Source organism: Talpa occidentalis, unplaced genomic scaffold (assembly GCF_014898055.3).
Source record: "Talpa occidentalis isolate TD23 unplaced genomic scaffold, MPIMG_talOcc4v2.1 talOcc4.12, whole genome shotgun sequence".
Classification (NCBI taxonomy): Eukaryota; Metazoa; Chordata; class Mammalia; order Eulipotyphla; family Talpidae; genus Talpa; species Talpa occidentalis.
This window is the reverse complement of record NW_023601212.1, coordinates 97,698,517-97,712,776: the sequence shown is the minus strand read 5'-3', so window position 1 is coordinate 97,712,776 and position 14,260 is coordinate 97,698,517. Positions and strand designations below refer to the sequence as shown.

General features: G+C 45.9%; 1 protein-coding gene across 3 annotated transcripts in view; it reads right to left on the bottom strand.

Moving 5' to 3' along the window:
* The window catches only part of GRIN2A (glutamate ionotropic receptor NMDA type subunit 2A), a 335,998-nt gene that overhangs the window by 41,497 nt on the left and 280,241 nt on the right, over positions 1–14,260 (bottom strand). For all 3 annotated transcript variants that reach the window (XM_054693848.1, XM_054693846.1, XM_054693847.1), the window contains one exon: positions 12,841–13,001. In XM_054693848.1, the coding sequence (XP_054549823.1) occupies positions 12,841–13,001 (161 nt within the window). The remainder of the gene's footprint in view (positions 1–12,840; positions 13,002–14,260) is intronic.

Below are 14,260 nucleotides of genomic sequence, written 5' to 3'. Positions count from 1 at the left end.
CACTGTGGCGGTCTAGTCTAGTGTTACTGAAAGTCAAACATTTCTTGGGTGGTGAATGAAGGTATGTGTAGGTCCCTTCAAGCCTTGCCAGGAGGAGACACACATCAGCTGAGACTCCGGCCAGCAGCTGTGACACGGTGACTGGGTGTCAGGTCCACCCCTGCCTGATCTGGAATAAGCCCTGTCGTGGGTCCTCTCTGACCCCCGGTTCCTCCTCTGGGAGATGGGACGGGCCTGGCTGCTGGACGTTGAGAGGCGATGGAGGGGGGTTGTAAATTACAGGCGCTGGTGATGACATCGCTGTACCCAGTGGTGCGGTGGAGACAGCCAAGGAGCACTGGACACAGGACAGGGTGAGGAGGGTCGGGTACTGCTGGCCCATAATGGCCTTGGATGGAACCTGCCGGGGAAGACACAGGCCTTGGGCACAGGTTGTCCCTGCAGCCAGCATGGGATGGCCCCAGACCACTTTGGGAAGGTGGCCTAGAACCAGCACAGACTGAGTACGCAAATACAAACTTTGGAGTAAGAATTATACCCACATTAATTTTCACCAAGGAAGCATTTTTCAGGACAAACTCCATTAAGTTAATTTAATTCTTAGATCGATGTCTTGCGTGGCATACTTAAATTGTTTCCCATTTTTTTTTTTGGAAACTATTTTCACTGGGATCAATTCTTCTACGTTTACATTTTATGAAGATTTGATTCATTGATCGGCTTTTGCACCATAACAAATTTTACTAATTTATAACTCCTGCTGTTGAGCTTTCTTCCGTGGCGATTATTCCTCCAAGTCCAATTCTCCAGGGTGAAAGCTGTGCAGAGAGCCAAGGTTGGCCAAAAAGATGCAAGTATCTATGAATTTTTAAGTCAATAACAAATTTCACCCTGTGTGCATTTAGCTGTTGTCAGTTTAATTTGTGTTGATTGTTTCTAGGGGCATAGTTGCTATGAATTGGGCTGAAAAAAAGGCTGAGAGTTAATATTTCTTTTTTAACTAAGAAGATTCGTAGCAACTTTGTAGGACAGAGGCAGTGAGAGGCAAAGGTGGAGGCACAGAGAACCGTAATTCCCAAAGCTTAGCTTTTAAGCATCGCGACACACTGGGAGTGAAGACGCTGTTGCTGAACTTGTCACCTACCGGGAAGGAGACAGAGCATCTCGGAGACCAGGAGACACAGGAGGGTGAGCGAGAGGATGGGGGAAGGAGTCAGTATCTGGTCAGGTCTTACTAAGTGTCAGCTACAGTGTCGGCCTTTCCCTAAGTCCATTCATCCCATTTTCAAAGAATTCAAGAGACAGGATCTTACAGACGTGGGGACAGGTGCAGAGAGGTGATTTAATTGGCCCAAGGTCTCACAGCTGGTAATTATCAGAGCCAGGTAGGAAATTCGGTATTTCTCACTCCAAAGACCATGTTCAGCACCAAGAGGCCACTCAGGAAAAAAAAAAAGCAAATCAATTAATTCATCAGTCTAAAGTTTTCAAGAAGATCTGAACTCTGTGACCCAGAAATTCTACTTCTGAGAACTATTTGCACAAGTGCACACACGATTTCTAACACACCATGTGACTAACAGCCCTCTGGAGGGAAATGGTTAAATAAACTGTGGCGCCTGCACACCACGGGATTCTCTCCAGCAGCCCAGGAGAATGAAGGCAGGAGATGCCTACAGATAAGAGAGGCTCCTCATGGCAAATTATTAACCGAAAATCAAACTGTGACTTTCTGCAAGAGCTTGATAGCACCTCACAAAATGAAATTCTGTAATTAGGTGCAGACATAGAAATAGATGCTGGGCCTCCCCGGTGGCCTAGGGGTTAAAGCCTCAGTGCTATCATGGTGACAGCCTGAGTCCGATCCCCGGCCAGGGAGCTACCCACATGGCACAGCAGACCTCTCCTGTCTCCCCGCTGCTCCCCTCAGCAGTGTATCTCAGTAGATCCATCTGTTCTGCTCCCCACTCTGTCTCTGGTGAATCCTTTCACCCCCTGCACCTCTGGCCTACAGTGCAGTTCTTCTACACAAATAAATAAATAAATAAATACATAAATAAATATATTTAAAAAAGAAATAGATGCAAATGCATATGAGGAGAAATGGCATGTATAGCACATATATGGTTTGGTGTTGGGACACGTCAAGGAGATGCTTACTTATCTGCATTTTTCATTAAAAAATGAGATTCTATCTTTTAATGAGAAGCAATAAAGCATTGCTGGGAAGGGTCTAGGAGCTAGAACCACTTCAAATCCCACCTCTGAAGTTAACCAGCACTGGCCTGGGCACATGACTTCGTGTCAGCAGGACTCTCTGTAGCCAGTGGAGACACCGGATATGCTGATCCTGGGGCAGCTGAGAGGACTGAATGAGGAGTTACAGGTAAGGTGTTAGAACAGCGCCTGGCCAGAGGGAAGCCAGGAAGCAGGAATGGAGAAGGTGCAGGAAACCAGGCTGTGCAAGGACCGCATCGCCAAATGCTGGGCTCACCCACAGGAACCACGTCGCACACACGTGCACCAAGTATCCAGGCAGGAACCAATGCTGCTGCCCACAGCAAGCAGGGAGGCTGCTCCCTGGGGCCCAGGCATAAGAAGGGAGCTTCTCTGCCAGGGCTGACACTGGACACTTATGGAGACAGGGTGCTGGGCAACCTCACTGTACCCTATGGGTGTGTGGTGGCTTTAACCATGTCCCCCTAAATCCATGTCCATTCAGAAATGTTGAAGGTGAGTTTATTTGGAAATTAGGTCTTTACAGATGTAATTAGTTCAGAGTCTCAAGGCAAAATCATCCTAAACTTGGGTGGATCCCAACTCCAGTGATTTTGAAGAAGAACCCCTTCTAAGAAGAGGAGATGGGGGGAGGAGGCCACTGCAACCAAGGCAGACACTGGAGGGATGCAGCCACAAGCCAAGGGAACCCGTGGCCTCCAGAAGCTGGATCCTCCCCCGAGGCTTCGGAGGGAGCATGATCCTGCTGACACTGTGATTTGGGGCTTCTGGCCTCCAGGACTGTGATTCTGTGGCTTTAGCCCTGAGTCTGGGTCTGTGGCCATTCATCACAGCAGCTCTGCCATGGGGCCTGCCCTGCTCCCCTTGCGCTTCTCTTATAAGTGCAAGGCAGCTGGACTCGCCAAGGGAGAGGGGGCTGCTTTGGGCTGTCCCCACACTTACCATGGGGCATAAGCAGCTACCAGCCTATGCCCAGGCCTGCCACAGCCTGAGGGAGCCGGGTACAGGGAAGGCCCCTCCTCCCCTGCAGCTGCCTGGGTGAGACCTTGTCCAGAGGACACATGAGGGCTGAGGCTATTCCCACAGTGACCCCTTTAGCAGCCGGGTCAGTGGGAAACTGCTGGCAATTTTCACAGTGGAGGAAGCGGAAATTAACTCCTGAGCTGCCCCGAGTCTGAGCTGCTTAGGGAAGCACCCACTTCCCTGGTCCTAGTCTCCCCACCACTCTACAGGGGTTCAACCTTCAACTTCGTGTTGGCACAAGCAGAGTCAGCGTTCATGGGTACAGCGAGATGCCGGGCTGAGTGTGAACACTGGCTCTGCCACTCATCAGACAACAGGCTTCTGCTCCCTGAGCCTCAGTTTCCTGTTCCGTAAAATGGAGAGAACACCTCGCTGGCAGAGTTGAATCAGGATGAACGAGACCGTAGACTTGAAGTCCCTGCGTGGACTCGGCAACCCTTAGGAAGAGGCAACCCTTAGGAGATGGAGCTGCCGGGACCACCTGACTTCTCATCATCTTCCCAGCAGGAGCTCCCAACCACGCCCTTTCTGGGGTTGACTCCAATACGAGGATCACACCATTTTTGGTTTGTTCTCCCCTGATGAACTAACTTCTTTCCCCACCTCAATAGAAGGAGCAACACTCTGGTGAGCAATACAAAGGCTTTCCAAGGAAAGGGAGACATTTTAAAGTTAAAGTCTGCACAAAATTGGCTCTAGGGGTTTTGTGTAACAGCAGACAATGAGAACTGGGCTCACAGCATGGTGTTACAGGTGAGCTGGGATTCATTATTTTATATCGTGGCACAAACATGAGCTTTGGAGCAAGTCTGACCCTAGACAAGTAATTAACCTCTTTATGCCTATTTCCTCGAAGGCAAATGGAAATGATGCCTGTCATTGTCTCGTCACGCTGATATGAGGCTTCCTTAAGATAAAACAGGCAAAATGTTCAGAACAGGACCTGGCACCCAGGTAAGTGTCCTATAAGTGGGATTTGTTAGTCAGGAACACCTCGCTTAGCTCCCCAAACAAATCAGGCAGCTTATTCAAAATAAGGTTTAGGTGGATGGAGAAAGCAATTCAAAGCAAGTGAATTCCAGGGTGGGGTAGCAGCAAAGGCCTCAGGGAGAGCCAGTAAATAGACATTCAGACCGTAAGTTGCTCAAGAGGATCATGGATTAAGCTCTGAACTATGTAGTGGCCGAGGTAAAAAGAAGGCCACGCACAGTCACATGAAATGTGTTGTCCCCAAGAGGAAAGCATGCCTCGAAGTAAAGGAGGACAGAGCTGTTCCTGGCATGAATACCTGCGGGACGCTATGGGTTGACAACCTCGACACTGGGGTCTGTAATGACACCAGCAGCAAGCTGTCGAAAATAACTGCAATTGCTTCTAGGGCCCTCCAATGCCAGCCCAATGAAAACACAGTGTAGTGCAAGTTCAACGAATTCATGTTCCTCTAGCTCGATGATATTGCCTAATCACCCAATGTGAAGACTGACCAAGAAAACTACCTGGATTTAACTGAGAAAAGCAAAACAGAGATGCAATTAGAGCAATTCAACGTTTGTGAACTGGATGAACATGTGGCCAAATGCCCAAAGGAAACGCAGGAAGAACTGGAGCATTATGCTCCGAAGAAACTTTTTTTTATGATTATTATAAGTAAAAATTTGTTACATACAAAAAGGGTTTAAAGAGCCCATAGTCCTAAGCACCTAGCAATGCCTTCATGAAGTCATTTAAATGCATTTCATTTCTCTTTTCCGCCCTTCTCGCTTTCTTCTCTCTCCACCTCCAATCCCACAGAATTGGAATCCCACTTTGTTCATTACCCCCTTTAAAAAAATGTTTAACACTTGATGTCAAAATCAAAAACTTTGAAAATCCACTGACATAATTTTAACGGAGTTTAACAAGAAATAACTAAATACAAAGGAAAAAGGTGCCTGTACTTTCCGGAGTTTTTAAGGAGAAAATTCCTAACTCTATGATGAAGTGGCAATTATTTTTTGAGCTTTATTTGCAGTGTGGGGGTGGATCTCAGAAACCAGGTCATTGTCGATGTGATTTTCTCTGGAGATGACGCTATCCCATTTAGAACAGCTCCCAGAACCCTGGTGTCTGCTTTCGAACTCAGCAGCTGAAAATGAGCCCTCTGTTTGATTCTGCAAGACCGATTAAATACAGCTAGTAGAACCTGCTCAGATGGCGTCTTGAGAAACCTGCTGTGCACAGCAACTACACTTCGATGAGGACCCTTCCTACCTTTGCCTTGGCAATGTCAACATCCCCCGGCCAGTTTCTTTGAGGCTGCTGCAATCTTACCAACTCTTACATCATCAATTAATAAATACATATATATTACCAAACATGCATAGTATATACAATATTGAATATGCATATATAAAGTGTGCCTAAAATATAACTTCAGTCTCCAAGTCTCCCCTGGGCCCTAGCACCTCGTAGATCCAATTTTCTTGCCGGCATTGCCAAGCAGGAGGCCAGCCTTAATGCCTGCACTTAATAATTCCACAATGTAGTCACTTAGCTAAACAGCCTGCTGGATAATTGGCGAGCCATGTGAAGCGTCAGGTTCTTTATCTCTTGAAGGGGATAATAAGTGTTATGAAGATGAAGTGAGATTATGCATGTGAGGCCGTAGCTCACAGGATGTTTGGTCTCATAGATGCAAAGGTGATAGGAGAATGTGATGATGCTGTGTCCGGGTCTCCTGGGCGCGCCTCCCCTGGCTCTGCATTCTCCTCCTGAAATGCCTTTTTCATTTTTATCCAGTCCTCTCCAGACAGAACACCACGCGTTCAGCATTCAACTAATGAGCCTCTGGAAGCCCGTGGATGACCTATGTCTGAATCACTAATAAACTGTGGACTCTCCATCAGTTTGGAGAACCTGGGCTCTGAGGTTCAGGTTCGATGTTTACCTTTTCCTGGGAGATGCTTCTGACACCTGGTGGGATATGTCATCACTGACCTCCTTGTATTTTGACAGACACGCCACCGAATATAATTTGAACCTTGCAGAAAAAAACACTTCTTGGTCAAAAGACAACCCTCCTAATTCTTCTCTCAAACTCTTCAGTGTACAGGAAGACAAAAGACACCTGTCTGTTCCCTGACATCGCAGCACTGGGAATGAAATCAGACAGGGCACTGGGGGCCTGAGAGCTGAAGACTGAAGCTTCTTAAAGGAAATTGGGATTTTTTTTCATAAATTATATACATATAATTGTGCATTAAAATCAATTAAAATTTTCTTTAAAAAGCACATAAACAAACCTGCTGTATGTTGAAATATTAGGCTCTTCAGCGTCCTGGGGACGTTGATTAATTTAAATCTAGGGAAGTGCTAGGCTTGCAGTCCTGCCCACTTCCCAGAACGGCTCGGCTCGGAGAACATCAGCTTCTGATGACTGAGCGTTTGTAAATCTAAATCCGTCTCCACTCACTTGGGCTTCAGATCCCTCTTCTAGAACAGATGCTCTTGAAATCTGATTAGTGTACATCGGAATTACCTGCAGAGCTTGTTCAAGTATACAGAGCTCGTTGGAGCATACAGACTCCCCCTGCCCTGAAGCTGCTGACCGTGGGCTGGGGGTGGCTCAGGAAGCAGCGTTTTCACTAGCACCACCACTGATTCAGAACCAGGGTAGGATTGAGAAACACTGGCTGGGTAACTTGGAGTCACACATCACTTACCCCCGTTGGTTCAGGAGAGACCCACAGGTACCAACAAATCTACTCCTGGAAAATCCTAATCTCTGTCCATAAGATCTGCCGTCTTTTCTCAGTGATTTACCTGGTACTTTCCAGAATGCTTTATATTTGTTAATTATGAATCTCAATAAACAATGAATCTTAGCAACATAGTTTTAAGTTTCTTTCTGCTTATCATCTTCCTAAAGCCATCTTGGACCCCGAAGAAGCATTTGGTGGGTCTACTCTTTGTATTTCCCAATAACATGTGGCTGTTGAGTTTGTTTAGAAGAGTAGTTCTCAAATTTAGCATGATCAGAATCACCTGAAGCAAGAGGTCACAATTAAAATGCAGATCCACAGATTCCATCACTAGAGATGATCCTCTGTTGGGCCCAGAAACTTGCATTTTAACAAATAATCCTGTGATTCAGGTGTAATTAATCCATCTGCTCTAGAAGAAGGAAGTGAAGCCGAAATGAGAGGAGATGGATTTACATTTACAAATGGCCTCTTGGAGAGACCTGGCTTTGGAGCATTATTCTAAATCCTTTCTGCAAAACTGATAGCCATTCATAGTTGTGGTTAGTCTGGATTTTATATTTTGGAAAATTCTAAATAAGTGCTCAAGTGTTCAACACAAAGAATCTTGGAACTATTTCTGAGATCAACAAGAAATGGAAACCACTCTTGGCCATAAATTGTACAAATTGTTTTCTGGGAGTTAGATAATAATTAAAACATCTATCTTAGCAAGCTTGGGCAGATGGTGGGTTTATTCTTTATTCAATCTTCGATTTAGGGGGTGCTTTACACTATTACTTCAAGTGCAGAAACTAGAGCTAATGGAGTATGAGTTCAGTGGGGCGATTCGAACCGCTGCTAATTCAGAATCACACTATAGTTTGAGATATATCTGTCTAGTAGCCCAGGGTCACACACCACTCAACCTCCTTGGTTCAGAAGAGGCCCACAGGTCACGACAAAACCATTCTTAGAAAGCTAGGGAAAAATAACACAGCCTTTTCACTTTTCAGATGGGGAAACTGAGGCTCAGAGAGGTGCCACAGCTTGGACAATGATAGAGCCTGACTCAAGCCAAGCCGGGATACACATTGGACCATGATGCAGAGTCCTCTGTGTCTCCCAGGAAGTTGCATCTATGCAGAAGCCTCCCCATTTCACCACCCTGTGTGCGGGTGACTGACTCCATCTTCATCTGCGCATCCCCAAGTCTTGTGGGTAGAGGGGCAGGTCCAGCAACTGAGCTACCTGCTCGGGAATTTTGAAGGGTCACTGGAGTTTAGGGTATTGGGGTACTGTAAGGATCATGTCTGAAGGTCAACAATTCAGGGGCAGGTAAGGTACCTCTCTCTATTTTCTAAAGGGAAGAAAACTTCCAGAGACTGTACAAACTTCCAGAAGTTGTACTGTACTTGGTGAAGGAAGGCAAAGGCTAATTTTCAAAGCTGGGTGGTGGGCACACCAGGAGGTCATATTATTAGTAATATTATTCATTCCTTCAACAGTAAACCCTCATGATAATTACTCTTTTAAAATTATTTTATGATATATCCCGTAGTTTAAAATAATGTATTTCATAATGAAAAAAATTAAAAGGAAATGAGATGTCAGAGGGAAGGACAGAGAACTTTCAGTGTGGTGGGGTAGGCATTTGAAAGACACAGTCTCGCAGCAGGATGAGGAACAAACACACTCGGCCCAGAGTTTGCTGACCCTGGAGCTCTTGGCTGCTGGTTCTCATAATCATCTAAGGCTTCGTTCACTGGAGCCACAGTTCATTCCATACACTGAGAAAAGTTCCAAATATTAAAGAAATGCAACTGAGATAGGAGAAAGTGGTTTTGTCATCTCAGAATGGAGCAGGAGTTTTGAATTATGGGTCAAAATCCAGAAGCCACAAAGAAATTGATAAATTGCACAGGAAAATGAAAAATCTGCATGAAAAAAAATAACATCTGCAAGTTCCAAAAACAAACAAAAATCTGGGGAAAATATTTGCAATCACACCCCAAATAAAAGGGCTCATTTCTCTAATACATAAATCAATATGAAAAAGCTCAACAAACCAATAGAAAATATAGCAGTTAAAAAAAGAACTACAGATGGCTTCTAATTGCATATGAAAATATGGTCAAATTTTACTGATAATAAGAAAAGTGCAAATTAAGAGAGACTTCAGCACATTTCACCCATAAGTAAAATGTAATGAGACTGATGACACACTGTTGGCAAAGACCTTGGGGAGATAAGGACTGGAGGTGCTCAGAACAGAATTCCCTCAGATGTTCAGAACAGGCCTCCCGAAAAAGTGCCATCTTGACATGATGGGTGTTTCCAGTTGTGGTTCACTGAGGCCCTGCAGGCTTACAAGAAACTTTGCCTCTCCCTTAACTATCTAGAAGAATGCAAGCTGGGGGCATTATCCAGAAATAACCTTCCTATTGGAGAAATCTGTCTATACAGCAGGACAATGTCTAATTACAGAGCATCTGGTCTTCATCATGTGTACCACCCTCTCCTTGTCATAAGAGCCCCCCACCCTCCTTAAAGCCCCCTATCCCATTCCTGAGCTCAGTATATACCCTCATTTTTCCTCACTGATCTTGGAAGCCTAGTTACCATGTAGATTCCCCAGAGTTACGTAATCAAGTTGTTTTTTTCTCTCCTGCTGATCTATCTGATGCTGTTTTGTAGATTACACTAGCCCAAGAAGAACCTAGAGCGGTAGGGGACAATTTTCCCTCTGCCCCTACAGCACTCTCATACACTGAAGAGGTCAAGATGAATTCCCTTTGGAGGGAAATATGTCAATATATATAGTCTTTGATCCAGCATTTCAAGAAATTTATTCTACATTGTATGTGGCTCACATATGAAGATATTCACTGCAGATAGTTTGCAACAGAGAAAGATTAGAAACTGCCTAGATGTCCATCAACAGAAGCCTGAGTGCACACTTTTGGTACCTGCATGCAACAGAAGACTATGACTCTGCAAAGACTAATTTGGACTATTTATTCAGTGGAAGGATACATGGGAAATCAGTAAGTGTAGAGGATGCCAGGGAGATAAATAGCATGGAAGGAAGACTCTTCATTGTTTATCTTTTTCTATACTTTTTCATTTTTGAATTATGCAAATGGATGATTTATTTCAAAAGTGAATTTAAATAATTAACCAAGGAGTCGTTTAAACATGTAAGCATTTTCCCTCAACATTCAGCATGCTAAACCTGAAGGTCCAGGGATGAGTGATGCTACATCCTCACCTCCTACCTATGGGATTATTTCTTTTCTTTTTTTTTTTAAATAATTTATTTATTTATATATATTTTACATCATTGTTCATTTTTTTACAATGTTTGCTTTCTTTTCTCAGGTGTGCTCCCCATAGAATTTTCACCACCAATTCACCCATGTACCACACTCCTTTAGCTCTCATCTGTGCAAAGCACCCCCTATGTGGGAGTGTAAAGCACCCCCTACGTGGGAGACTGACTATAGAGTAAACCCACCATCTGCCCAAGTTTGCCAAGATAGATGTTATAATTATTATATGGTTCCCAGAAAGCAATTTGTACAATTTATGGCCAAGGATGGCTTACATTTCTCTACCCTCTTTTGTCTGTATTGTAAAAAAAAAATGAAAAAGAAAGAAAATGACCCATTTTGTGCTCTGGGTGACAGATGGATGAAGGAGGAAGCGGCCAGGCTTCTTCCACTTTTTCTAGCCATCCACAGGCATGTTCATGGTCTGGCTAAAGTAACCATATATGATGACGAGAAGACCTCAGTGGAAATAAACAAACAAGCCCCCCACCCATGGCTAAACTGGAAAGTCCTGAAATTCTGGAAGGTTGGTCTTTTCTGGTATCTACAAAATTGAGCATGTGTACACTGTATGGCCTGCACTCGACATGGCACAAAAGACACACATCGAATGCCCTTGGAAGCACTACTCCCAAGAGCGCAAAACGGGATACAGCCCCAGCTGACCACATCAAGATGAGAAGAGACAGGTGAGTGTGTGGTGTCCCCACAGGGAAACGCCGCACGACAATGGGACGACACAACCGGAATGCTGTGCAATCTCACAACAAGAATGCACCAAGAACACACACGAGAAGGAAAACAGACCACACAAATGTGTGGTTATAATTACAGGTTAGTGTCACAGGCAGAATGAAGCTATGGCTTTGGGAAGGAGCATGGGCTGGAAGGCAGACGGAGCGGGAGGCTGGGGATGAGTGGTTGGTCTGTGCAGTCAACGAGCAGCATACTCAGTACCTGTACATTTCCTGCACGTTGTCCTGCTCTCATAAAAAGTTTGAAAGAATCATTCTAAGCCAGCGTGTGCAGTATGGGAATGAGATGTGTCCAAAACTTCTAAGTAGGGGCCTCCCCGGTGGTGCAGAGGGTTGAGCGCAGCAGCCTCTGCAGCATGGGTTCAATTCCCAGCTGGCCAGGGAGATTCCCACATGGCACGGCAGACTGCTCCTGCCTCGTCTGCTGCTCCCCTCAGCAGTGCTTTCGGCCCGTCTGCCTGTTCTGTTCCCCTCTCTGTCTCTGGTGAAACCTCTTGCCCTCCCGTGCCTCTGCCCTGTACCCCTGCTACTGTATTAAAAAAACCAAAAAACTTCTAAATAAGTGCTGTGCTAGGCGCTGTTGCAATACAGATTCCAAAGAGACTGATGGGACCTAAGAGCTACCAGCCTTAGCTGACAGCTCCTGGGAAATTATGCTGACACCCACTCTTGATGGCACAGGGGGCCTTTACCCCACCAGACACAAGGGAGCAGCAAGGCTGTGGAAAAGGGCTGCAGAACCACCAAGCGGAAGGGGCTGTTGATTAGGCTTCCCGGACGGTAATGCCCGGCCGTCACGTTTCACCGGTCAGGAGGCCTGACCGCCGAGATGCTCCGCGCAAGTCAATTTTCTGGATAAGCAAAACTTTCCTCATTAAACAAAGACTTCATTTAAAACAAAATCATTTTTTAATGGAACCCTTTCAAAAATGCATTTCACACATCCCTGCTTGCTGAGGAGTCTGCAGAATAGAATTTAACCTTTTCACCAAATAACAACACTCACAGTGAGGTCCCTCTGTGTGCCAGGCGCGGCCCAAGATGCTTTCATCAGATTTTCTCTCTTAATCCTCACAAAGTCCTATACTTTAGGGCCTGCTATTATGCCCATTTCATATAGGAAGTGGAGAGCAATTAAGTAACTGTCCGAGGCCTTTTGGAGAGGAGAGAGGCATCCTCTAACTCCGCAGCCGAAGCCCCAAGCCACTATGCTCTCTTTCTGTCACAGCTGCAGTGACTTCCAGTGCTGCCCTCTGGGGTACCCACAGGTAGACCAGAACCCTGACTGCACCTTTCATGATAACCGAGTCCCCCCTGCTTTTCTCTCCACATTCCTTTCCCCTCGCACCAATGTTACACTATTAGTTTTCCCAAAAAGCTACACTCCAAAGACTCCCATCTAAAATCAGATAAAAATCTATACCACTTTGCATTCACCACGTTAAATGAAGTCTCAGCCTCCTTAGATCTTTCTGTTTGGCTAAAATATCCCATGGAGTTGAACCAACTTCTTCATCAGTCTAAGGAACCCCCTCTGGCTTTCTGCACTTCAAAGTGTCCTGGATTTGCTTTTCCTTAACCCAACTCAGGAGGAGACCTGTGATGCCTGTCAGATTAACAAAAGCTGCCCGCAACTGGGGTCCATCCTGGCTGCAGCCACTCTCCAGATAACACAGGGGTGGGGACAGATAAGCACAGGGCGAGTGGAGAGTCATTTTCTGGAAGACTTACAGGCTGGCAGGCCTGTGGAGAAGAAGAAACCACCGTCCTTACCCCGATTTCAGGCTGACCAAGGCATCCTCCACTCCCTTCTGGTTAAATTTGGTCATGTACTGATGCATGTAGGGGTAGTTATTCCGAATGTTTCTCTCTGTACTTCCATTAGGCACAGTGCCAAATCGAAACGGTGGGGAATAGTCGTGGGGTCTCTGAAACTAGAGAGAGAGAGAGAGAGAGAGAGAGAGAGAGAGAGAGAGGTCAGCCATGGCTCTGTCAGTAGTCATGCATATACTTGCCTTAGTGCAAGACCACAAAACCAAATCAAAACCAGAACATGCTTTCTGGAGCTTCTTTTCTCCTTAACTACATCTTCCATCTTCCACGGGTCTGGTTGCTACGGGAGGCCGGAAGCAGGTCTGTCTTGCCTGTGCCATCCCCATGTGCCTCGCATAGCAGGGCATCCCTGCTTAGGGAGGCCCCCTTATTTGTTGAATTGGATTTGTAGGATTGGCCTCCCACAAAATATTCAGATAGACTTTTCCCCACGTGTCACATTGGCATGCAGAGCATAGGCTCGTGGTGGCCCTGTGTGTCTCAGGAGGAACGGTTACAACAGCTTAGAAGAGTACCCAGATGTGAGGTCATCTCTTCAGAAATGACCCTCCAAAGGCAGGGCAAATGTCCGCAGGCAAGGTTTGGTCATGGAGAGCACCCCTTCCTCATATCATTCCCTCTCCTCTGTCCTTGGTGCCCCAGGCGCCAGTCCTATTCCTTAGCTCAGGTTATAAACTCTTGGTCAGTTCCATTTACTTCAGAATTTCCATTCATGTCTGTTCTCCACCCGCGTAATGGAATTTCATCTTTTTCTCCCACTAATTTATCTGCCTTTGTTCATGTGTTTACTTGCCCAGTAGGAGACGCACCCGAAGGGATGGGGGGGCCTTCTCCCTGGCCCTCTTACAGAATTTTTGTCCTGCTGTAGAGACCAGTTTAGTGATGGTGCCCAGGCAGGGCTCAGAAGTGCCCGTTGAGCTGGGATTAAGGTTTTACTTCAGTTCAGTTCATTCATGTGCCTCATGATGACCTCTTCTGTGATCCTCACTTTCCCGCCTTTTTCTGAACTCCACTCACCATGTGTTCACTGGACCCAGAGAATAATAGGGGGGCAGAATTTGTAGCCCAAATATGCCTCTTTGGCCTAAGGATTATTTTAGGCTGGTTATTATTTTTTTTTAAAGTAGACCATTGCCACACACTCATTCTCTGCTCACTCATTCACTCAAGCGTGCATTCATGCACGAAGGCAGTAGTTGTGGGGACCAGAATGGCAGGCTCCATGTTGAACTGAAGTTCCCACTAACCATGAGGGGATGCCCATGTCTTGCTCTCGAGACTCCACACAGACAGGTTGTCCATGTTTCCCCAGGCCCCTTGCCTGGCTGATCCTGTCTGCTCAAAGCTGCAGCACTCGGAG